The sequence below is a fragment of the Elephas maximus genome, chromosome 26, assembly GCF_024166365.1.
Source record: "Elephas maximus indicus isolate mEleMax1 chromosome 26, mEleMax1 primary haplotype, whole genome shotgun sequence".
Taxonomy (NCBI): Eukaryota; Metazoa; Chordata; class Mammalia; order Proboscidea; family Elephantidae; genus Elephas; species Elephas maximus.
This window is the reverse complement of record NC_064844.1, coordinates 869,002-895,020: the sequence shown is the minus strand read 5'-3', so window position 1 is coordinate 895,020 and position 26,019 is coordinate 869,002. Positions and strand designations below refer to the sequence as shown.

The 26,019-nt window shown below is 38.3% G+C and overlaps 1 protein-coding gene across 3 annotated transcripts in view; it reads right to left on the bottom strand.

The window, feature by feature from the left end:
• Nucleotides 1-26,019, bottom strand: part of USP34 (ubiquitin specific peptidase 34) — a 251,301-nt gene that overhangs the window by 164,164 nt on the left and 61,118 nt on the right. For all 3 annotated transcript variants that reach the window (XM_049870361.1, XM_049870360.1, XM_049870359.1), the window contains exons 4-9: nucleotides 23,997-24,047; nucleotides 23,665-23,814; nucleotides 20,357-20,424; nucleotides 13,062-13,254; nucleotides 11,414-11,475; nucleotides 35-116 (exon numbers count right to left, since the gene is read on the bottom strand). In XM_049870361.1, the coding sequence (XP_049726318.1) occupies nucleotides 35-116; nucleotides 11,414-11,475; nucleotides 13,062-13,254; nucleotides 20,357-20,424; nucleotides 23,665-23,814; nucleotides 23,997-24,047 (606 nt within the window). The remainder of the gene's footprint in view (nucleotides 1-34; nucleotides 117-11,413; nucleotides 11,476-13,061; nucleotides 13,255-20,356; nucleotides 20,425-23,664; nucleotides 23,815-23,996; nucleotides 24,048-26,019) is intronic.

Here is a 26,019-nt window from a genome sequence, read left to right as displayed (position 1 = left end):
TTAACAGAGCAGAGAAGCCACGTAATCGACAAACCTCAATATGTAAATTTGGTCCAAATATATGCTCCACCACATTGTTGCTAATAAGCCAGTCTGCAAGTTCTTTTGCAATGGACCTAAAGTCAAAGAATAAGAACAGTTACTACATTAAAGAAAGAAAGGAGGAGCAGGATGGTGCCGAACTTCAAACTGTTAACTACTATCCTTTCCCACGTGTAAAAGGCAGACTCAGCTGAAAGCCCAAACTTGTTCACCAAAAGAAGTGATTATGTAAAATTAACTGTTTAGAGTATTATAAATCATAACTAAAATGAAATATAAGAATTCTAATATTCCATTATAAAATAAGCAAAAAACAACTCAAAACTAAGGATAACTAACAATGTCAACCAGGTACACAGATGACAACAGCAAGAGGAAAACCTATTGAGCGACACATTTTCCTAGTCAAGGACTTTGCCTTCCCACAGGAAAGATTTCCCAATATGCCCCTATGGTGAGATAACACCAGGAAAGGAGGTTACCAAGAGAATAAAAAAGCAAAGAAATCATACCAAAACCAAACCGCAAGTCTCCTGCCTGATACTAAAAAGATTCCACTAAGGTGACCTTCAAGGTGCCGACTGGCTATGCAGAGCCACTTACTTACATTTACCAACATCTCATCCTTCGTCTTTCTGAATACAAACTTTTTACTTTAGAACAGCACTGGCTGGAGCCCCTGGGTGGTGCAAACAATTAACGTGCTCAGTTGCTACCTGAAAGGTTGGAGGTTTGACTCTACCCAGACACACCTCAGGAGAAAGGGCTGGTGAGCCACTTCCCAAAAACCAGCCGCTGAAAACCCTGTGGAGCACACTTCTACTCTGACACCCTGTCACCATGAGCGGGAGGTGACTCGATGGCAACTGGGTTTGGTTTTTAGATAGATTATCCTTCATTTTTAAATAAGACCTTTTAGAATAATAACTCATCGGCGTAAAAATTAACCTACACTGTTAAGTCTAATCATAAGGTCCTGTGGGTTTTTCAGCGAGCTGTTTTGTTTTCAGAGCACTGAGGTACAGGACGCAGAGTAAACTGAACGTACTTACACGATTTGTTGAGTCTAAGGCTGAGTGTGTATCTGTGACTCCATCACCCCCATCAAGATAATGAACACAGACATGACCCACAAAAGTTTACTTGTGGCACCTGGTAACCCATCCTCTCCCGTCACCCACATCCCATTCCCCAGGCAACCACTCAGCTGCTGTCACTATGGATTACAGTGGTTATAATTAGTGTAATCGTGATTACACATTACATACAGTGGTTATAATTAGTGTAATCGCGATTACGCGTTACATACAGATTGGTTTACATTTTCTAGTTTTATATGAATAGAATCATACAGTGTACACCCATTTCCTATCTAGCTTATTTCACTCGGCATAAGAGTCAACCACTCTGTTATATATGTGAACATCTCTACCTTTCTACTGCTGAGTAATACTTCCTTGTACAGATCACCACTTTTTTTATCCAGTCATGTTAGTAACGGATATTTGGGTAAATAGCCATCTAGGAAGTGATGGCTGGGTTATATAGTACTTGTATGTTTTCAAGAAACTCCTGAACTGCTCTAGGTTTTATGGACCACTGAAAAGGTCCTTTACTTTTGATACTGTCTTGTTTATTCAAGTAAATTTTCCACAATAATGTGGGATATGATCTTACCATAGCTAGCCCCCAAATCCACTAACAACAGTGAGCAGAGAATGGTCTACAGAATCTAAGAATGCATCCTCAAGTAAGTGAATAAAATTGTTAGACTAGGATACACGTCTTCTAACAAGATAACTAAGTAAATATAAATGTTACACTAAAATACACGTCTTCTAATAAGATAAATAAGTAAATATAAATGTTACCCTAGGATACACGTCTTCTAACAAGATAAATAAGTAAATATAAATGTTACACTAGGACACACTTCTAACAAGACAGACAGATACATTCACACATGTGCATCTGAGCATAAATACATTCAAGTAAACTATAAGGTCAAACAATTGTTATAAGATTGTTATCCATTGGTTTAGTTGAGAAGCAAATGAAGTATACAATTATAAGTGAGAATTACATGCAATGAATTCCAAAAGTAGGGTTCAGTGACAAGTGGAAATAGTCCAAAGTTCTTTAATTATGATGATTTGATTCATATACTAATAAACTTCAGTTAGACAGAAAGCCATAAAATATGGAAATGTTCTGATTAATTTTTACTTTCTAGTAGCAACTGATAGACCCAAAACCAAGCTCAACTGCCGTCGAGTTGATTCAGACTCACAGGGACCCTACAAGACAGAGTAGAACTGCCCCATAGGGTTTCCAAGGAGCGGCTGGTGGATTCGAACTGCTGATCTCCTGGTTTGCAGCTGAGCTCCTAACGACTGCGTCACCAGGGCTCCACCTGATAAACACCTAGGAATATTTCCTTTTTACTGACAAGGGCAGCTGAAATTAAAATAAAATATAAAGTAAATAAACATATATTTCAGAAATTAACTTTTTAAAGTACATCCATTTGAGGTTGTTAAAAAGAAAGGATTCCAGCAAAATGAAAAGCGATTAAAAAAAAAAAAACTGACATTATACTTAACAGTGAAAGATCTGTTTAATAAATATGTAATTAAAAGATTTAAGTAATGTTTACAGTAAAAGGGCAAAGGCAAATGAGAGCTTCTATAACTCTGTGGGGTAGTTCTAACTGTCCTATAGGGTCGCTATGAGTCAGAATCGACTCGATGGCAAGAGGTTTGGTTTTATCTTGGTATGTGACATATTCAGAGACACTGACAAGGTAAACATTAATGCCTCCACTGATGTATCGGCAAAAGACAAAATTACATGGGAAAATAAACTTTTGGCAGGAGCTTTTATTTACCGACCCCCAACAACCATTACCCTACTTCCCTGTTACCAGAACCCTAATTCTGTTCACGTGCTGAGCCATGTGCTGAAGGAAATTAAAGAAGCCCTAAATAAATGGCAAGATATCCTGTGATCATGAACTGGAAGACTTAATGTTGTTAAGTCTACTGAAATTGATATAAAAATTCAATGAAATACCTATCAAAACCCCAACTGCATTTTTTGCAGAAATGCAAAACCCATTCTAAAACTCATAAGGAATTTCAAGGGACTCTGAAGAGCCAAAACATTCTTGAAAAAGAAGAACAAAGTAGATGACCATCACTGCAATGCTACACTACAAACAGTGTGGTACTGGCATGAAGAGCCATACGGACCAGTGAAAAAGAACTGAGAGTCCAGAAATAAACCCTTACATCTATAGTTGTGATTTCTGACAAGGCTGTCAAAACCTCTTAACGAAGAAAGAATGGGCTCTTACACCATACACAAAACACAACTATTAATTTAAATCAATGACCTGAATACAACAGCTGAAATTATAAAACTTTTAGAAGAAAACATAGGGGAAAATCTTGAATTTGACAATGGTGTCTCAGACATGACACCAAAAGCAGGCAACAACAACAACAAAAAGATATATATGAATTCATCACAATTAGAAACAATCCCATTCTTAGATATACACCCCAAGAACTGGGCTGCAGGGTATAATACCAACATGCAAAAACCACGTGAGTTCCTATACGCCAGCAACAAGCAAGATGAAGAAGAAATCAAGAAAATAATTCCATTTACGATAGCATATAAAGAAATAAAACACCTAGGAATAAATTTAACCAGGGAGGTGAAAAACTTGTTCACTGAAAACTATAAAACAAAGCTGGAAGAAATTAAAGAAGATCTAAATGAATGCAAAAACGTTCTGTGTCCACGGATTGAAAGACCTAATATTAAGATGTTAATACTACCCAAAGCGATATAGAGATTCGACGCAATCCCTATCAAAATTCCAACAGCCTTTTTTACAGAAATGGAAAAAATGATCCTCAAATTCATGTAAAATGCAAGAAGCCCAAATAGCCAAAACAAGCTTTAATAAAAAGAACAAAGTAGGAAGATACACACTTCCCACTTTCAAAACATACTACAGAACTACAGTACTCAAACTGTGTTGTGTTGGTATGTGCACAGACATACAGATCAACAGAGCTGAGTGTCAGAAATAAACCCATACATCTACGGCCAAGCGATTTTCAACAAGGGTGCCAGGTCCATCCAATGGGGAAAAAACAGTTTCTTCAACAACTTGTGCTGGGAAAACTGGATCTACACGTGCAGAAGAATGGAGCTGAGCCCACAGCTCACGCCACATACAAAAATTAACTCAAAACGGAACAATGAAATAAATATAAGAATTAAAACCATAAAAATCTTAGATAAAAATATATGGATAAAGTTTCAGGACTTTGTTTTTGACGGTTTCTTAGATAACAAAAGTACAAGTAACAAATGAAAAAAATTAATAAATTGGACTTCAACAAAACTAAAAATTTTTTGGGTAAAGGACACAGAATGGGAGATAATCTCTGCAAATCATACATCCAAAAAAGGATTACTATCCAGAACATTAAAGAAATTCTACAACTCAACAACAAAAAAACCCAGTTAAAGAAGGAGCAAATGATCTGAATAGACATTTCTCCAAAGACAATACAAATGACCGACAAGCATATAAAAGCATGCTTAATGTAGGAAAATGCAAGTCACAACCACAATGAGGTACCAGTTCACACCCACTAAAGAAAATAAGTGTCAGTGCGTGTTAAGGATTGAATTGTGTCCCTCCAAAGATACCTGTTGCAGTGCTGACCCCGTACCTGTGGGTGTAAGCCGACTTGGGAATAGGGTTTTATGCTAACGGCCTTATCAGCGTAGGCTGTGTCCTAAACCTAATCACTGCCAAGTGACCCAAGTGCAGCACAGACTCAGAGACAAGCACTAAAGGGGAAAGACAAACACCACATGAAAATCACCAGGGAACCAAGGACTGCTGGCTACTAGAGCTGAAGCAGGCAAAGAGGGATCTCCCCTAACAGCCATGGTAGGAATCTGGACTTCTTGCCTCCTGAACTGTGAGAAAATAAATGCTGTTCTTTAAAGCCACCCATACTTGTGGTATTTCTGTTACAGCAGCACTAAGAAACTAGGACAACAAGGCTGTGGAAAAACTGAAATCCTCACGCGCTGCCTCATGTCAACATTTACTGAAGTATTTATTATTCACAACAGCCAGGAGGTGGCAGCAACTCAAGTGTCAATCAACAGATGAACAGATAAACAAAATGTGGCATATTCACACAGAGAGATATTATTCAGCAATAAAGAGAAATAAAGCTCTGGTTCTTGCTACAACATAGATGAACCTTGAAAACATTGTTCAGTGAATAAATCAGATACAAACGGGCAAACGTTGTATAATCTTATAGGAAATATCTACAACAGGCAAATGAATAATATAAAGAAGTTACTGGTGGTGACCAGAGGCTGAGGGAGGGGGTGAGGGGAACCTGTGGAGAGTAAAAGCTGAGCAGGTGTATAAACTGCTTGAGACTCTACAGCGCTCACCACTCAGATCCACTGCCTTGAGACGTTTAAGTACAACCTCTAACCGAGGATTGTTGACCACTTTTAACTGTGTTAACTCGAGGGCAACCTCTAGGAAGCCAGGCTAAAAAATAAATGTAAAAGGAAAAAAAAAAAAAAACAACCAGGGACATCAGTACTCACACACTTTGGGAGAGACTGACAGTCGCTAAACAGACAGACAGCAGTGACAACCTTCCTGGAAGGGGGTATCATAATCCAGAGTAGCTATACTATTTATCTCAAATATCCATTTTTCAACCAAAATTTTTGAGACATGGAAAGACACAGGAAAGTACGATTTATACTCAAGAGAAAAAAAGTAAGCAGTCAAAGGAAAGTATCTAAGGGGGCCCAGATAGTGGACATCAAAGGAACTATTATAAGTACATTCAAAGAATGAAAGGAAACTATGTTTCAAGTGTGACAATGACTCAGAGTATCAATGAAAAACGGATATTATAAAACAAAATGAGAACTCTGGAGTTGAAAAACAGCTAACATTAACAATTCATTGGAGGGTCTCTGTAGCAGAATCAGCGAACTTAAAAATGAATCAAGAGACAGAAAGAACAAAAAATGAAGTAAAATGAATTCAGCCTCAAAGGACCAATGAAACACATATTAACAGTATTATTGTTAAGTGCCATCAAGTTGCTTCTGACTCATAGTGTACAACAGAATGAAACACTGCCCAGTCCTGAGCAACCCTCACAATCGTTGCTATGTTTGAGCCCATTGTTGCAGTCACTGTGTTAATCCATCTCATTGAGGGTCTTCCTCTTTTTGCTGACCCTCTACTTTACAAAGCATGATGTCCTTCTCCAAGGACTGCTCCCTCCTGATAACATGTTTGAAGTATGTGAGTTGAAGTCTCACCACCCTCGCTTCTAAGGAGCATTCTTGGCTGTACTTCATCCAAGACAAATTTGTTTGTTCTTCTGGCAGTCCATGGCATATTCAACATTCTTCTTCAACACCGTAATAAAAAGGCATCACTTTTTCAGTCTTCCGTATTCATTGTCCAGCTTTTGCATGCATATGAGGCGATCGAAAATACCAGGGCTTGGGTCAGGAGCACCTTAGTTTTCAAAGTGACATCTTTGCTTTTCAACACTTTAAAGAGGTCCTTTGCAGCAAATTTGCCCAATGTAATACATCATTTGATTTCCTGACTGCTGCTTCCGTGGACATTGACTATGGATTTAAGTAAAATGAAATCTTTGACAACTTCAATCCTTTTTCCATTTATCATGATGTTACTTATTGGTCCAGTTGTGAGAATTTTTGTTTTCTTTATATTGAGGTGAAATTCATACAGAATGCTGTGGTCTTTGATCTTCGTAATTAAGTGCTTCCAGTCCTCTTCACTTTCAGCAAGCAAGGTTGTGTCATCTGCATAATATAGGTTATTAATACGTCTTCCTCCAATCCTGATGCCACCTTCTTGTTCATATAGTCCAGCGTCTCACGTTATTTGCTCAGCATACAGATTGAATAAAATGGTGAAAGGATACAATCCTGATGTACATTGTTCCTTACTTTAAACCATGCAGTATCCCCTTGTTCTGCTCAAATGACTACCTTGGGGTCTTTGCACAGGTTCCACATGAGCACAATTAAGTGTTCTGGAATTCCCATTCTTCACAATGTTATCCATAATTTGTTATGATCCACACAGTTGAATGCCTTTGTATAGTCAATAAAACAAAGGTAAACATCCTTCCGGTATTCTCTGCTTTTAGCCGTGAACCATCTGATATCAGCAATTATATCCCTTGTTCCACATACTCTTCTGAATGTGGCTTGAATTTCTGGCAGTTCCCTGTCAATGTACTGCTGCAACCATTTCTGAATTATCTTCAGCAAGAGTATATAAATATAGATATACATATAATAGGAGTCTCAGAAAGAGGACAGGAAAACACATTTGAAGAAATAATGGCCAAACACTTCCTAAATTTGATGAAAAACAATCTATACATCAATGTGCTCAACAAACCTTAAACAGGATAAAACCAAAGAGATCCACACCTAACTAGGCAAATTTAGTCAAATTTTTGAAAGATAGGAACCCTTGAAAGTAGCAAGAGAAAAACTAGACATGTACCAAGTTTCTATCAGACACAGGGGAATAAAGCCATATTATAGCTATGTTTTACTAGAATTAAATTAGTATTAATCTGAAGTAGACAGTAATAAGTTTAATATTATAATCTTCAAAGCAACCCTAAGAAAAAAAATTTTAAATATAGATTAGAAAAAAAATCAATGGAGTATATATTCTTGACCACAACAACAAGGTAAATAAAATTTAGGAAAAAAAAAATGGCATTAAAATGATACACTATAAAGAGGGAAAAAATTGAAGTTGTCAAGTAGGTCGTTCTACTTGAATAGACAATCAATGTCCATGGAAGCAATAGCCAAGAAATCAAATGACGTAACACACTGGGCAAATCTGCTACAAATGATCTCTTCGAAGTTTTAAAAAGCAAACATGTCACCTTGAGGACTAAGGGGCACCTAACCAAGCTACGGTCTTTTTGAGCATCTCATACACACGCAAAAGTTGGAAAATGAAAAAGGAAGACAGAATTGATGCACTGGAAATGTGGCACTGGTGCCGAATACCAAATATACCATGGACTGGCAAAAGGACAAACAGACCAGTCTCAGAAAAATAAAATCAGAACGCTCCTGACAAGCGAGGATGGTGATACTTCAGCTCGATTACTTTGGATACATCATCAGGAAAGGCCAGCCACTAGAAAACGACATCATTTTTGGTAAAGCAGAACGTCAGCGAATACTAAGGAAAACCCTCAGTGAGATGGATTGACACCATAGCCACAAGAAAGGGCTCAAACACACCAACAACCATGAAGATGGTGCAGGACCAGGCAACGGTTTGTTCTGTTAAGTTTCACTCCGTCATATTCAAGTACAACCGACTCAGCAGCAACTAACAACGTAATATACCTGCATCCTAAAAAATAAGGGAGAACAGAAAAACAAAGGACGCGGCACATATAAAAGACCAAAAGGCAAAACAGCAGATGTAAACTCAACTTTATAAATAACATTAGTAGTAAATGGATTAAATACTTTGCAATCAAAAGGCAGAGACTATCAGACTAGATTGGAAAAAAAAAAAAAAATGATCCAACTGTATGCTGCTTCCAAGAAACATACTGTAGGCTCCAAACACAAACAGGTGGGAAGTAAAAAGGATAAAGATAAACCATGTAAACAGTAAGCACAAGAGAAATGGACTAGCTGTACGAGTACCAGACAAAATACACTTTAAGATAAGAAGTGTGACAAGAAGCAGAGGATCACTTTATAATGATAAAAGGATGAAATTAAAAGAAACATGTAACAATTACAAATATGATCTAGCAAAACTTGAAGGATCTGTAGAACAATCCCACAGTAATGGCTGCAGACTTCAATATCTCACCTTCAATAATGGACAGAACTAAGCAGAATATCAACAAGTGTGTAGAAGACAAACAACACTAGGGAACCATTACACCTAAAAGACATCTATACGACACTCTGCACAGCAGCTGAACACAGGTTCTTCCTAAGCACACACGAAGGTCATGCAATACAGACCACACGCTAGGCCATAAATCGCAGCACACAGCCAGACTGTGAAGTGGGCAATAATGAGAACAGACAATTCATCAAAGAAGAAAAAAAGGCAAGTAAGTACGTAAAGACATGTTCAACATTATTAGTAATTAAAGAAAATTAAAATCACTATCAAGTATCACTTTATACCTGTCAAAACAAACAAAAAAAACCCAAACTCGTAGCCACTGAGTGGATTCTGACCCACGGCCACCCCACGTGTTACAGAGGAGAACTGCTCCACGGAGTTTTCCTGGCTGTAATTTTGACAGAAGCAGATCGCCAGGCCTTTCTTCCATGGTGCCAATGGGTTGGTTGAGATCGTCAACTTTTAGGTTAGTAGATGAGTGCCAACCCTTTGCACCATCCAGGGACCTTTAAACTTACTAGAATGGCTATAATCAAAAAGACCAACAATAACAAGTGTCAGCAAAACTGTGGAGTAATTGAAACCCTCATATATGGCTAGTGGGAATGTAAAATAAAGCAGGTGTTTTGGAAAAGTCTGACTGTTTCTTAAAAAGTTCAATATAAACTGAGATACGAACCAGCAAGTCTACTCTTATGTATCCAAAGAACACAAATGTTCACAGAAAAAACTTAGACTCAACTGAATACAGAGCATTATTCATAATAATCAAGAGGTGAAAACAATCCAAGTACCAGCTGGTGAACAGATGAACAAAATGCAGTTATGTCTGCACCACGTAATACCACACAGCACTAAAAAGGAATGAAGTACTGACAAATGCCGCAACATGTAAGAGCTTCAAAAAACAGTATGTTAAGCGGAAGAAGCCAGATAAAAACGACCACTATTGTGCAATTCAGTTTATAGGAATTGTCTCGAATAGGCAAATCTATAGACACAGAAAAGTAGATTAGTGAGGCTAGAAAAATGGAGGTTGTCTTCAAATGGGTAGATGGGACCATTCTGAAGTTAATAAAAGGTTCTAAAACTGGATTGTGGTAATAGTTACACAACTCAGTAAATTTACCAAAAACGATACTTATCAAATACACTCCCTGTGCTCCAATTCTCTCATACTGCACACACTCTCCTCCAACCTTGAGGGTGTTTTCCAATTGGTCCTCCACACTTTGACTCTCCTCCCTGCTCCCCTGTCTTTGGGATGCATCTTCCTTACACATTTGTGAACGGAGTTATGCTCTGTCCAGTGTTTCACCACCGTAACAACTACCATATCATGTGTGAGGTTACTGCACATACTACTTTTTGTGGAAAGGGGGTGAGAGTTGCACCGGCAATGAACAGGCCCCCTTACAGTAGCTCGGCAGGTAGGAGGGGGAGACCTAAGGGACCAAATGGGAAATTCAAAACTACAGGTTTATATACATTGGATATAGTCGATATAATGTCCTGATGGTGTGAAATAACACTAATCATATTCTAGTATAATTCAGAATATATGAAGTCATCACCAATTCTAGGCAACACTAATAAAGAATGTTGTCAGAGCTGAAATGGATGCTCTGGTGAGAAATCTAAAAACCGTACTACATGAGGAACGACTGGAAAAACAACAACTCCTTAGCCTAGAGAAGAAAAGAGTAGAGACACAGTGTCTGGTTTTCAAATTCATGAAGGGCTGGGTTCAACTGAGAGATTAGCTCCAGAGGGCAGAACTAAGATCAACGCACAAAAGTTACGGTAAGGTTAAACTCATGCGTACGATAATGAATTTTCTAGTACCTTAAATCTATTCAACTCTGTTCAAGCAGAAGACAAACTACCCATCTGTTTGAGCACATGGACAACTAAAGGAATATATTTCTAAGAACTTGAAAAGCCCTAAGCTGTAAAAGCTGCTTCTTTTCATATATGAGCATCATGAACTTTGCTTTTTCCCCATAAAATGTGTTGAATGAGGTCTTTTCTTTCTCTGCATTAAGTATGCTTTCTGAAAACTATCAGTACCATATTCTTCACTACCAAATCCTCTGTATAAGTAGAATCCTTTTGTATTTCATGAGAAAGAAACACTATATGGTTTCAACTGCTTTTTAAAAATACAGGAAAATGTTTCAATATATTGTTCTGAAAACTTACTAATTAAAGACTGTGCAAATGAAGCCACAAGGCAAAGAATTTCCAGTACACACTTCAAATCTAATAAAATCAATTATATTCACCATATAAACGGCTACATTTAAATGGTTTACTTGTGTATAAACTAATGCTCCTACTTACGTTTCTGTGTCTGAAACCAATGACTCATTATTGCACACGTCATTGAAGGTATGAAGTTGATTCTATGATTAGAGAAAAGAAAATTAAAATTTTTTTCCAAATTTTTCTTGTACATATTAGCAAGTGTCAATAAAAACGGTAAATTGATTAATATATGTAGATTGTAACCAATAACCAAATTGAAATTATAAAAAACCAAGATAATGAGATATAGACACACTCACAATTTGTAATGAGCATGGCTCTTTCCTTTAGTATCTTTAATCACTAAATAAATTCATTCCACAAATAATATTTATGGTTTATTACACCAAGCACATCAGAAAAAAACAAAGCTGAATAAGGAAAAAGCACAAACGTATAACTCAAGACAACAAGTAATGTATCATTAGAGACAAAGTGTCAAGAAAAGCTTCCTAGATAAATACTTTTAAGATATAATTTAGCTGGGTTATTGTCTGCAAATATTTTCTATATTTATAAACTCCTGTACATGGGTAAATCTAGCAACTTCAGAAATACCAAAAAGAATTAAAATATATATATCTCAAATTAATAACCTAACTTTACAAAAAGGCTATCTTTTTAAAAAGCCTTAAGCCTGGTAAAGCCAAACACTATTTTACCAGAAGAAGTTGGTTTGAAAATTACCCAAAATGTTACCTTCCACTGCCTCCGAAAAATACCCAGTGATGAGTATGTACAAGGCTGGAAAACAACAGATGAATCTACAGTTTCTGAGATCAGTTAACCAGCACCATGTTACAGGTGACATCTCCAGTTAAATGACGTAACACAATCAGGTCAATCTATTTCGGGTGGTGTGACTTTAGTTAGCAAAATACACTACGAAGCCAGGCTGGAAACGTAAAGGCGTAAAGCCAGTGGAGACTGGCAACTGCAGAAAGCAGATCCGTTCCAAAGGACACAGCTAACTACGCAGGGCTAGCAAATTGTTATGCAAGAATATGGATCCAAGCATACCAGGTCTCTTCTCCCCCCCCAAAAAAGAAATGAATAATACAGATTTTATGTGAATGTTACCTATTTATAATATGTACTAATGTACAAGCCAAACAAAATATTCACACTAGTCAAATTCAGCCTGTGTCCCAATAATCTGTAGCCTTTGCCTGGAAAATAAGTAACTGCTTACAGTTAGTTTCTTCCACCTCTGTTTTCTCTCTGAAAACTGCATAGTTAAGAAGAGTGAAGGAGCTGGACCGTGAAATCAAACTGATCTAATGTATAAATCTAAGCCTCAGTTTCCTCATATTTAAAAGAGGAGAGAAAAATAAAAACGACTTGTGAGGACCATATAAAGCAATGCATGTAAAACGCCTGGCACCTCTCACATATGGAAAGCACTCCATCGATCCAATCCAAACCCACTGCTTCAGGTCAACTGTGACTCAAAGCAACCCTATCAGACAGGGCAGGACTATCCCGCAGGGTTTCCAAGGCTGTGAGTCGTTACAGAAGCAGACTGTCACAACTTTCCCCATGGAGCCAACTTTGGTTAGCAGCCAAGCACTGTAACCACTGCAGCACCGGAGCTCCTTGCCCTATCAACAGCAGGCATTACTATTACGATGACAGTCTGGAAGGCAAATAAAAAATGACAGAAAGTAAGGAAAAGATAGCTTACTGTTATCTGACTCAGCCCAGCCAACCTCATAGTCAAAGTTGGTGACATAAAGTACTTAAATGCGAGATCTAGGCTTTCTTTATCAAAGCATAGCGCCGTATCCAATGGTTCTTTCACTGTGCTCCACATCAGGTCAGCCATGTTTCGAGCCGCACTCTGGCGCAACTCCTGATCAGAGAGCTTGCATAAATACCTGAAATGATTCAGAAATAAAAAACAAAAGCTCACAAAACATTTCTAAAGATCATTCAAATAATTCAACATTCCTCTGCTCTATACCACCAAAATGTTTAGTACAGTAGAACCTGGCATCCTTAGACTGAACATTCCCAATTCAAACTGTTTCTAAGTGATGGTGAGAGGACTGTGTCCTGTGGCAGTGTACTGAGAATCCAATCTGAATCAGAAACTACAAAGCGCCAGTCAGCTAACACAGGATTATGCACCTCCAGTAAAACTAATTATTATGATTATTCTCTAATATCCGTCACGTACACAATCCCAAGAATCTGGTGCTTCACTTTATCCTGCTTTAGTAAATTTCCCCTGACTTTACATAAACAGCACATCTCCTCCCTCTCACAGGCAAACTTCTCCAAAATGTGTACATTTTAAACATTCTCCTTTTTTGGCTCCCCCCAAACCACAAAACTCTGGTTTTCTTCTTCCCTTTCAGGCACTGCCTAATCATCTGGCTGATTCCCCCTCCTCTGTCAACATCAATGCTCCTCAGGGCTCACAACTGATTGCGAAACGGCCACCTATGTCTCCCATCACTGTATGCAAAAGCTCTGGCAATGTGCCTCTCTCTGCTAACCTCTCATCTAGAGGTGGCATCTAGTTCTCTAACCCTGAATCTGGGCTTTGCCACACAACATACAGTGGCCAATGGGACGTTAAAAACGTGACAAAAACAGAAGCTTCAGAAGCATCTGAGCGTTGGGCTTGCCCTCTCGGGCTGGGAACTCACTCTTCCACCACCAATGAAGGGGCCCAGGTCAGCCTGCTGGAGGAGAAAGACACAGCCGCTGCTCAGCTGACATCAGGCCACCCGCAAGCCATTTCAGTGAGCCCCCCAACACTCTCCAAGACTAATCAGCCTGCCAACAGCAGGATACGTGAGTGAGGCTATCTCAGACCACCCAGTTCCAGCCCAGTCAGCCCAGGCCAGAAGAACTGCCTAGCCAATCCCAGGAATGTGAGAAATAATAAATGGATGCTATTTTAGGGCACTAAGTTTTGGGGTTGGTTTCTGACACATCAAAATGCCCACAATAAAAAAGAAGATCAATCTCAAATAAATAACCTAACTTTACACCTTTAACCTTGATGAACTAGAAAAACCCGAAAAAAAGAGCAAACTAAGACCAAAGTTACCAAAAGGACGGAAATAATCAAGATTACAGCAAAGATAGTGAAATAGAGAATAAGGAATCAAGAAAACCAAAAAATGCTTCTTTGAAAAGATCACTAGTATCAACAAATCTTTAGCTGAACTGGCAAGGAAAAAAAGAGAGAAAACCCAAATAACTAAAATCAAAAATCAAAGTAGGGATACTACTACCGACTCGAATACTATTAACAATTGTACACCAAATTAGGTAACTTAGATGAAATGGACAGATTTCTAGAAACAAGCCAACTATCTAAATTGACTCAAGAAACAGAAAACCTCAACAGACCTATAATAAGTAAAAAATATTGAATCAGTAACAAAAAACCTCCTAACCAAGAAAAGTCCAGGAGGCTTACCGGTAACTCTACCAAACACTTAAAGAATAACACTAATTCTTCTCAAATTCTTCCAAATAACAGAAGAAGAAGGAACACTTACTCATTCTATAATGAGGACAGTGTTATCCTGATATCAAAGCCAGCTAAAGACACAAGAAAATTACAGATCAACATTCCTTACGCACATAGATACAAAAATCTTCAACAAGATACTAGAAAGCTGAACCCAACGGCATACTAAACCAAACCAACTGCCATCAAGTCGATTCTGACTCATGGCAACCCTATACGATACAGTACAACAACCCCCACAGGGTTTCCAAGGAGCGGCTGTTGGATTTGAACTGCTGACCTTTTGGTTAGGAGCCGAGCTCTTCGCCACTGCACCAACAGCATATTAAAAGGGCTACAACCATGATCGAGTGCACCACCATTATTACACGGAAAAGGTCCACATGATCGTCTCAATGGATGCAGAGGACGCTTCGACAAAATCCAAAACCCTTTCATGATAAAAATACTCAGCAAACTAGGAAGAGAAGGGAAACTCCTCAACGAGATAAAGGGCATCTAGGAAATGCCTACAGCTAACATCACACTCAACGGTGAATGACTGAAAGCTTTTCCGCACAGGTCAGGATCAAGAAAAGGACACCAGCTTTCACCACTGCTACTCAACAATTGTACTGGAAGCTCTAGCCAGAGCAAAAATAAATAAAAGACATCCAAATCGGAAAGGAAGAAATAAAATTATCTCTATTCACAGACGATATTATTCCTACACAGAGAGAATCCCAAAGAATCCAAAAGAAAGCTATTAGAGCTAAGAAATAAATTAGGCAAAGTCACAGCACAAAATCAAAACGCAAACATCTGTTGGGTTTTTATACACCAGCAATGGGCAAGCTGAACTAGCTGAAGAGGAAATTAAGAAAACGACTCCATTTAGAATAGCATATAAAGGAACAAAATGCCTAGGAATAAATTTAACCAGGGAAGTGAAAGATATGTACACTGAAAACTATAAAATACTGCCGAAAGGAATTAAAGAAGATCTAGATAAATGGAATGACATCTCATGTTCACAGACTGGAAGATGACGGCAGTACCCAAAGCAACATACGGACTCAATGCAGTACCATCCAAATTTCAAGAGCCTATTTTGCTGAAATGTAAAAGTCAATCCTCAAATTCACAAGGAATGGAAAAGGATTCAAAGAGCAAAACAATCTTGGGGGAAAAAATAGGATTAACACTTTCCAATTTCGAAACTTACTACAAAGCTACAGTAATGAAAACAGTGTGGTGCTGGTATAAACATTAAGACCAACAGAACAGAACTGACAATCCAGAAATAAGCCCACATATCTACGGCCTAATGATTTTCAACAAGGGTGCCAGGTCCATCCCGTGGTAAAAAAAAAAAAAAATAGGCCCTTTAACAAATGCTGCTGGGAAAACTAGATCGAGTAATACAAAGAATGAAGGTGGAACCATACGTCATACCATATATGAAAATTAAAAGAGACTGATGACCTAAACATAAGAATTAAAAACATAAAATTCTTAGAAGAAAATACAGCAGTAAAGCTTCAAGACCTTGTTTTTGACAATGGATATTTAGGTATAACAAAAGTATAAGCAACAAAAGAAAAAAGACATAAACTGAACTTCATCAAATTAAAAACTTTTATAGAGGAAAAAGCTCAAAAGAAGTAACATTTTGAAAATGACAAATAAAATGCCCCACCCCTAGCCATAAGACACTGCCCGAATTTCACTATAATCCACACTTCTTAGTGATCATAATAAATACCCCATGATACCATCCCAAGGATCATCTCTCAGAATTAAAAATACCAAAATTTAAAAAAATCATCAACAGAGACACAGATCAAAATGCATATCCTCCCCACTCTGCTTGAAAATCCTATTTCTGCTTGAAAAATTGCATCTTTAAACATGTAATTTACATTTCTATAAGAATATGGTATAAGCGTAATATTTCCTTGTTACATACAATTGGATATCCAAGTTTTTATCATAATTGTTATTTCAAATAAACCGAAAAAAACAATTTATTACTTAAAAAAAAGTTTTTAAACTTCTGTACATCAAAGGACTATCAACGAAGTGAAAAGACAGCCTACAGAATGGGAAAAAATATTTGGAAACCATATTTCTCGTAAGGGTTTAATATTCAAAACATAAAAAAATTCCTTCAACTCAACAACAAAAAGACAAAAAAACCAATTAAAAAATAGCAAACAACCTGAACAGCGTTTCTTCAAAGTAGACATACAAATGGCCAACAAGCACATGAAGGCATGCTCAACTCATGAGCATTCAGGGAAACACCAAGTCAAAACTACAATGAGATGCCACTTCAAACCCACTACTGTTGCTACCGTTAGCTGCTGAGATGGCCCCCAGCTCACGACAACTTCACACACAAGGGAGCCAAACGCGCCTGGTCCTGCACCGCTCACGTGATTAGCTGCAGACAGGACTACTGTGATCCCTGGTTTTCACTGGCTGATCTTCAGAAGTGGATCGCCAGGTCTCTCCTCCCAGTCTGTCTTAGTCTGGAAGCTCTGCTGGAACCTACCGAGCACCATAATAACAAACAAGTTTCCACCATCAGACAAGCGGGGGCTGCACAGGAGGTGCACTGGCCAGGAACAGAGCCCAGATGCCCACACAGAAGACGAGGATCCTACCACTGATCCGCTGCTGCCCTGACATCTGGTAGGATGGCTACTGTCAGGAAAACATAAGCTAAGTGTTGGCAAGGATGTGGAGGAAGTGGGACCCTCATGGACTGCTACTGAGAATATAAAATGGTTCAGGCGCTATGTTAAACAGGAGCTGAGTTTCTGTGTGAGGGATCCCCGAGAAGTTCAACACAGAATTATCCTATGACCCAGCAAGTCCACTCCTAGGTAAACACCTACAAGACTTGAAAGCACAACTCGGATATCTGTACACCAATTTACTGCAGCGTTATTCACAATAGTCCAAAGATGGAAACAACCCAAGTGTCCATCAAAAGATGAAAGGATGAAGAAAATGTGGTACATGCATACAAGGAAATTATTAATCAGCCATAGAGAAATGAAGTCCTAATACATGCTATGACATGGATAAACATCATGCTGAGTGAAATAAGTCAGACGTGAGAAGACAAAAGCTGTATGATCCCACTTACATGAAATATCTAGATTAAGCAGATGCACAGAGACAAAAGGTCAGTAGTTACTGAGGGCCGGCAGAAGGAAGGAATGGGGAGCTATTGCCTAAGGGGTACTGCGTGTCTGTTTAGGGTGACAAACTGCTGCAAACAGTGGTGATGGTTTCACAACACAGTGAATATAATTAATGGCACTGAACTGTACACTTAATAATGGTTAAAATGGCAACTTTTTAAAATATACATATATTTTATCACATAAAATTTTTTAAAAAAATCCAAACAGATACACGACTTCATCCCAGGATCTCTTCTATTCTCTTTCTACATCTCTCTGCAGGGACTTCATTCTCTCCCATGGTTTTTAAACGCTGCCTTTAGGCTGACAACTCCTAAGTTCCTGATGTTGTTCTGAACTGAGGCTCATATTCCCAACTTGCCAGCTCCACTGAAATGTCTCCACCAGGCATCTCGAAACCACACCCTTTAAGTTCTCCCAATCTTTGACATACTGGTCAACAGTACCCACAGCACAAAAGAGAAAACTGGCAGGTTGGGGGATAAACATCGCCCATGATGGTACCCTCTCCTTATACCCCACAATCACCAGTCTTACCAATTTATTTTCACTTAAACTCATCCATTTTCTGAAATCATCATAAACAAGTATTGTCATTTCTTTCCAGGACTACTACTTTAACCTTTTAATTGGCCTCCCAGCTTCTACTCCATCACCCCTGTAATTCATAGTGCACTTAAAGGTCAAGGTGATCTCTTCAAAAACATGATGAATTCTCTCTTAAAACTCTCAATAGGTTTTCTAATGCTAAAATAAAATCCGGACTCCTTACAACAGCCTGGAAGGTCCTGAATAATCTGGCCCTGTTTACCCTGCTTCCTATCATAAACGCATCCCCTGACCCACTGTGCTCCACTCCACCCACACCAGTCTGCTTTTAGTCTCTTAACATGTCATATTCTTTCCAACTCCTTCTTCCTGGAATACGTCCTTCTCATCATCACTGAACTGGCTGATTCACGTCCTTCAGATGTCACCTTGCGGAAAGGCCTCATGTTCCCTCCCTATCACATCACCTTTCCTGCAGAGCATTCGTCATTATCTGATTCTTTTCCTGATACTTTTTCTCAACGTCTAGAACCCAAAAAAACCCAAACCCACTGCCATCAAGTCGATTCGGACTCATAGCAACCCTACAGGACAGAGCAGAACTGCCCCGTAGTTTCCAAGGAGCACCTGGTGGATTCGAACTGCCGACCTTTTGGTTAGCAGCCATAGAACTTAACCACTACACCACCAGGGTTTCCAAAAAACAGCAGTTACTCAAATATTTGCAAATAAAAAAAGTAAAATCATAGATTTTATGAAGAATTATAATTCTCAGAACTCCAACAATTCACAATCTAAGAAGTCTCATCGAACTAAGAAGTCTAGCCCCCTTCCCTACCCTTTTTCCCTCTGTTTGAGACTTACAAAACCCCAGTATCATCTCCTCCTCATTGAGACTTTCCTTGTCTCCCTATTTAAAATTGTAACCCAACCTCTGAACTCTTAGTCTGCCTTTACCGCTGTTTTTCTCTATAAAATACCACTTTCTGACATGCTACACATCATTTACTTATTTTGTCTGCCCTCCCATACTAGGCTGCACAAGAGAGCAGAGTTATTTTTTAATCTCGGCTATATTCCCAGTGCCTAGAATGGAGCCCTAGTGGCAGAGTGGTTAAGAGCTATGGCTGCTAACCAAAAGGTCGGCTGCTAACCAAGAAGGCTGGCAGTTCGAACCCACCAGTCGCTCCTTGGAAACCCTATGAGGCAGTTTTACTCTGTCCTACAGGATCACTATGAATTGGAATCCACTTGACAGCAATGGGCTTTTTTTAGACCATGAGATACTTAACATATACTTGTTGACTGAACAGTGGAATGTTATGCAACTATTATCAATTTCTCTTTTTCTATATTGATAAAAAAACAAACTAAATCCAATGCTGTCGAGTCGATTCCAACTCACAGTGACCCTACAGGACAGAAGAGAACTGCCCCATAGGGTTTTCAAGGAGTGGCTGGTGAACTCAAATTGCAGACCTTTTGGTTGGCAGCCAAGCTCTTAACCACTGCGCCACCAGGGCTCCAATAAAAAAAACAGTCCAAAATAAACTGCTTAAAAGTAAACACATTAAATATAAACCCACGTATGTACATAAAAAATACGATACACCAAACTGTTAATTAAAATTTTCTCTAGATGGGATTACGAGGGATTTTTACGCAGTGTAATTCTGTGCTATGTTATAAATGGTTTAAACATGCAATACATTCACAAAGGGGAAAAAGATTTTATAAACTTACCTGATAACATAGGTCCTAAAAGGTATAATGTGCTGCATGACAGCAGGGATATGTAGCCATATTCTAATCTAAAAAAAAAAAAAAAAAAAGATGACATTAATGTATAACAAATAGGTGAAATACTTCTCTAACTTTAAGAGTAAGACGATTTAAATGTCACTGAATTGTACATGTAAAAAACACTGACTTTGCAAATGTTTTGTTATATACGCTTTCACAATAATAAAGCAATTAAAAAAAAAGGATTTAGTGTTTTGCTGCCTCTAAATCTACATACATTTTATTATTAATTTTGAGAAGAGTAAACTTTTTAGAAATAAAATTACACATATATCATGTAAGTAACTTAACCTAAATATATATTCTTTCTATAAAATACCAAATTACCTATGGTTTCTTTGGAAACCCTGGTGGCATGGTGGTTAAGTGCTACGGCTGTTAGCCAAAAGGCTGGCCGTTCACATCTACCAGGTGCTCCCTGGGAACTCTATGGGGCAGTTCTACTCTCTCCTATAGGGTCGCTAGGAGTTGGAATCAACTCAACGGCAATGGGTTAGGGTAGTTAGGTTACGGTTTCTAGTCACTTCAAATCCATCAAAGTCAAATATATTTTACAGAGTGAAGCACTACTATGGTATCACAGTATCTACAACTCTTCACTAAGCTTTGACTATAAATACCCTTCATCTAAGTTATAACAAACCTGTTCTCTCGCTTTTTTCTGTACGATACTCTAACTCATTTCTAAATATTATACTAGTTCTATTCTCATAAATACCCATTGCAGTCAATTTCGACTGATAGTGATCGTATAGGACGGAGTACAACTGCCCCAAACGGTTTCCAAGGAGCAGCTGGTGGATTCAAACTACCGACCTTTTTTTTTTGGTTAGTAGCCAAGCTCTTAACTACCTGCACCACCAGAGCTCCAAATAGTGACCTAGGAAATCTTGTTTTCTTAATCTCCCCTGCTTCCATTCTCCAGGGCAGCTATTTCAAACTTTCTTCGTACTATTCAAACCCATCCCACCTCTCCAACATGACTTCTCAGCACGTGATTTAGGGTACCTGTTGCCGTCGGGTCAACTCCAACTTCAAGGGGACCCGATGGGACAGAGTACAACTGCCCCATAGGGTTTCCAAGGTTATAATCTTAACAGACGCAGACGGCCACATCTTTCTCCGTGGAGCAGCTGGTGGGTTTGAACTTTCAGTTAGCAGCCAAGAACTTAACCACTGTATCACCAGGGCTCTTTGATTAGGCATACTACTGCAAGTAAACTCCTCAACTTCCTGCCACTCCCTTTCCCAATCCATTTTCAATACCCAAGCCAAAATGGTATTTCGAAGCACTGAATGAAAACGAATGTTCCAGACCAAAGCTCAAGTTGGATGGCAGTAGCCCACGAGCTCCCCGACATATCAGCACGGTAAGGTCCGTTATGATCTGGTCTCTCTCTCTTCCTTCCTGTCTTCAGCATCCTTCACACCCTACCCGATGATACAGTCATACAAAGTTAATTCCAGAAATTCAACATGCCTTCTTCATCTCTGGGTTTTTCTTCGACCCAGTATTTCACCTCTCCGCTGTGGTGGCACAACATTTAAGTGCTCAGCTGCTAACTAAAAGGCTGGCAGTTTGAACCCACCCAACAGCTCCATGGGAGAAAAACCTAGCAATATGCTCTGTAAAGACCGTTTTTGTTAGGTGCTCTCAAGCTGGTTCCAACTCACAAAGACCCCACATACATACAACAGAAGGAAACACACTGCCTGGTCCTGTACCACTCCACAACTGTTGCTATGTTCCAGCCCATCACTGCAGCCACTGTGTCAGTCCATCTCAGTGAGGGTCTTCCTCTTTTTCTTTGGCCTCTACCTTACCAAGCATGATGCTCTCATCTCCAGGGACTGGTCCCTCCTGATAACATGTCCAAAGTATATGATACGAAGTCTTACCATTCCCACTTCTAAGGAGCATTCTGGCTGTACAGCCTAGAAAACTCTATGAGGCAGTTATATTCTTATCACAAACTGATCTACAGCACAGCTTCCCCTAGCCACAACTTTATAAACCCTGGTCATTTCTGTATGTCCATTTCTTTTCTTGAGAAATAGGTAGCTGGTTTAGCCATACTGTTTAGGTATCGATATGGCTGGAGCTCCTATTTGGGAATCTCTGAATTTACACAGGATTTCCACACAGGAAAGAAGAGTCCTATGCTTTCTTTTCCTTGGAAAGGAAAGAAAAAAAACCCTTAAGTTATAAACCATGTTTAGAGTAAGATAGGTAAAGGCTGGCCTTATGGACTACCTGTTCTTCCTACAATTTATTTTAGTATACATACTTTCACTTTATATACATACTATAATTAATTAATCCATATTAGTTATTATTTAAGGGAATTCAGTTATGTAAGAATCCTGGCTTTACTAAAGTTAGATTAAGTTTTGCTATACCAATTTTTTAAATGATGACCAGGTTTTTAAAGGGTGAATTTTAATATATCAGTAAATGTGGAAACAGGGAATTTTAATATATAGGTGGTAAAAATTCTGTTTCCACATTTACTGAGCTTCACATTAACTGGCATTCATAACATATGAAAAATTATCTTCTTTACAAGGCAAAAAGAGATGCTAACTCTCTATTCTAATAGAAAAGGCAGGCAGACACACAGTGGTTAATACCTAAGCTAACTATCATCTAAGTTACCAAAACCCTAAGAAGCCAATATTTTCCCAGGACAAAATCCTAAGCAAAAAAGTTGAAATTAATATAAGAAAAGAGATTTATGCATAGCTAACTATCTAATATTTAAGACAAAAGATTTAAAACTGAATTTACCCATTTTAACAAAAAAAGCACCAAATTTATTCAAAATTAAAAGTTGAGTATAGCAACTTTTGTAAGTTTTCTTATAATAAAATTAAAATATGAATAACTTTTAAAGTTTCCATATACAACTTTTCCAAAATATAATCCAGAAAAAAACGTTTTATTTTACATGCAAACCAATCAAAAAGTTGCCTTTATTTATTTATGACATAAAATTCATGTTATTGAAATGATAGGCTCTGTTCCAAAGATTAAAATCTTTCTAAACAATACTTGGAAACCCTAGTGGCATAGCGGTTAAGTGCTACGCCTGCTAATGAAAAGGTTCGTGGTTCAAATCCACCAGGCGCTCCTTGGGAACTCTATGGGAAGCTCTACGGGGCAGTTCTACTCTATCCTATAGGGTCGCTATGAGTCGGAATCAACGCAATGGCAATGGGTGTGGTCTTTTTTGGTAAACAATACTTACATTAGATACAACTGTAATAAATGCATGTGCTACAAGAAATGGCAAAGTTTCAGGAGTTCCATATTCAAAACAATCCTTCATGAGAGAAAGGCCATTTTTCCCACAAAACAAACATACATAACGGAGCAAGTGCAATGGTACTTCTACATCCTGGGAAAATAAAGAAGATATGTCATTATTTAAAAGCCTAACAGGAACAATTTCCATTTTATTACCAATACTGGAAATACACATATCGGACATAAAAATAAACTCAAAGACATATATAAACAAAGATAAGCCCAACACAAAATATTCCATAAACCTTGAAATGAAAAAAGATAAACACTTACATTCATATCACAGAATGCCCCCAATATGTTGCTTTCTTGGGTTGATATATCCTAATTAAAAAATAAATAAATAAACAAACACTATTAGGTCACAATTGCTATATGACAATCTAAAAAATATATACGATTTTCTGGAAGTCTAATTTTATGAAAACTCAATAGTTTTGAAACTGCTTCTCATGAAGAATGAAGTGTCCCTAACTGAAGCTTATCTGACTCAGCTCTAAAGTATATTTCCACCCTTCTCCACAAAAATCTTTCTATACGTACTACACATTATCCTGGCTTTTTAAAACTATTTAACCTTTCTTCAAATAATCGTGGTAGTTTTTATAAAAATACATTATAACTTAGCTAAGTGGTTTTGAAACTATATTGTAGAATTCCCTAGAGATACACTCAAGAGTTGCATAAAAAATGACGGTTTTCCACATGTACGATTTAAACTTCCTGAAAGCACACTCATTTATTGTTGGTGAAAGTATAAATTGGTATGAACTTCTTCTAAGGGCAATCTGACAACTGGAGCCCAGGCGGCGCAGTGGTTAAGAGCTCAACTGCGAACTAAGAAGTCGGCAGTCCAAAGCCATCCGTCGCTCCTTGGAAACCCTATGGGGCAGTTCTACTCAAGGGCAGTTCTATAGGGTCACTATAGGTCGGAATCAACTCGACTACAACAGGTTTAGTTTTTATGAGCATTGAAAATGCACATTCCCTTTGATCTAGCAATTCATCTTTCTGGATACGTACCCTAAGGAACCAATCAGAGACATGCCGGAAAAGAGACGTATAATCACACTGACTATAATTATTTATAACACCCCAAAGTCAGAAGCAGCTAAATATCCATCAACAGAAGAGTGGTTAAATAATGGTGGTGATGATCACTCGGTGCCTTACGAGCCATTAAAAATAGTAAGATGGGCATGAGGAATTTTTACAGGGTGATGGTAATGTTTTAAATATTGAAATGTAGTAACAGTTGCACAACTCTATAAATTTACTAAAACTCATTAAATTACATACTTTAAACAAGAGATTTTTATGGTATGTTAAGTTACACTTTGAAAAAGTGTGAAGAAAAGTTAAGGCTGATCCATATGTACAGACACAGAAAGACAAGACCTTGTAATACATTTTTAAAAACCTAAAATTTATTAACATGGTCTGATTTTAGTAACTTTTTAAGTATCTGAAAATACCAGAACCAATTTTGTCACAATGTTTTCTTGAGGAGATGATGGAGAAAACGGGAAGTTCAAGGCTTTTTAAAGGCTATTTTTATATATTCTTTATTTTTCAGTTTGCACTCTGAAAAATGCTGATTTTATAATCAGAAAGCTACATACTCTCATCTGAAAAGTTAGCTGCCAAAGGGGCCTGTTCATTCCTTGCTGCTTCCTGTTTTATATATTCAGCTCCACTGCTGAAGCGTGAAAATCAGACTGAGAACAATCACACAGAACTCTCCAGAACATTTCAGTGAACCAAAAACAAACGGTGTCCTTACAGAAGCCAAAACACTTGTCCCAGTAAGTGCACTCAGGCCCCTAAATCTGCTCCCGAGCTTCTACCACCAGGGCCCCAGTTAAAGCTTCAAGTTGTTCTCAACAAACCTTTTCGCTGTCTTCAAAAAGGCCTGCATTCAAGAGCCCCTCTGGTATTGTTAACTATGGCCTCGCTGACCAGGTGAATCCTGCTGGAATATTAGGTACCATTTCTAGGGCCTAACATGAGAGGGGCAGTTCTCCTTTGCCCTATCGGGTGGCTATGAGTCAGAATCAGCTCAACAACCACTTTTTCTTTTTGAAAACAGAAACAGCTAGAGAAGCTAACAGAATTCTACCTGATGTGCGCCATGTTATTCGCGGATTGGCAACATCAGGAGAAGGGTTCGCTTATTTCCACTCTGCATACATGATGATGCTACTCTGAGATTACTGCCATCTTACTTTAATAGCATTTAAAGAGTTAATGTAGACCCACAGGTGACGGCCCTGGGAACATGAGAAGTCTCGCCTGA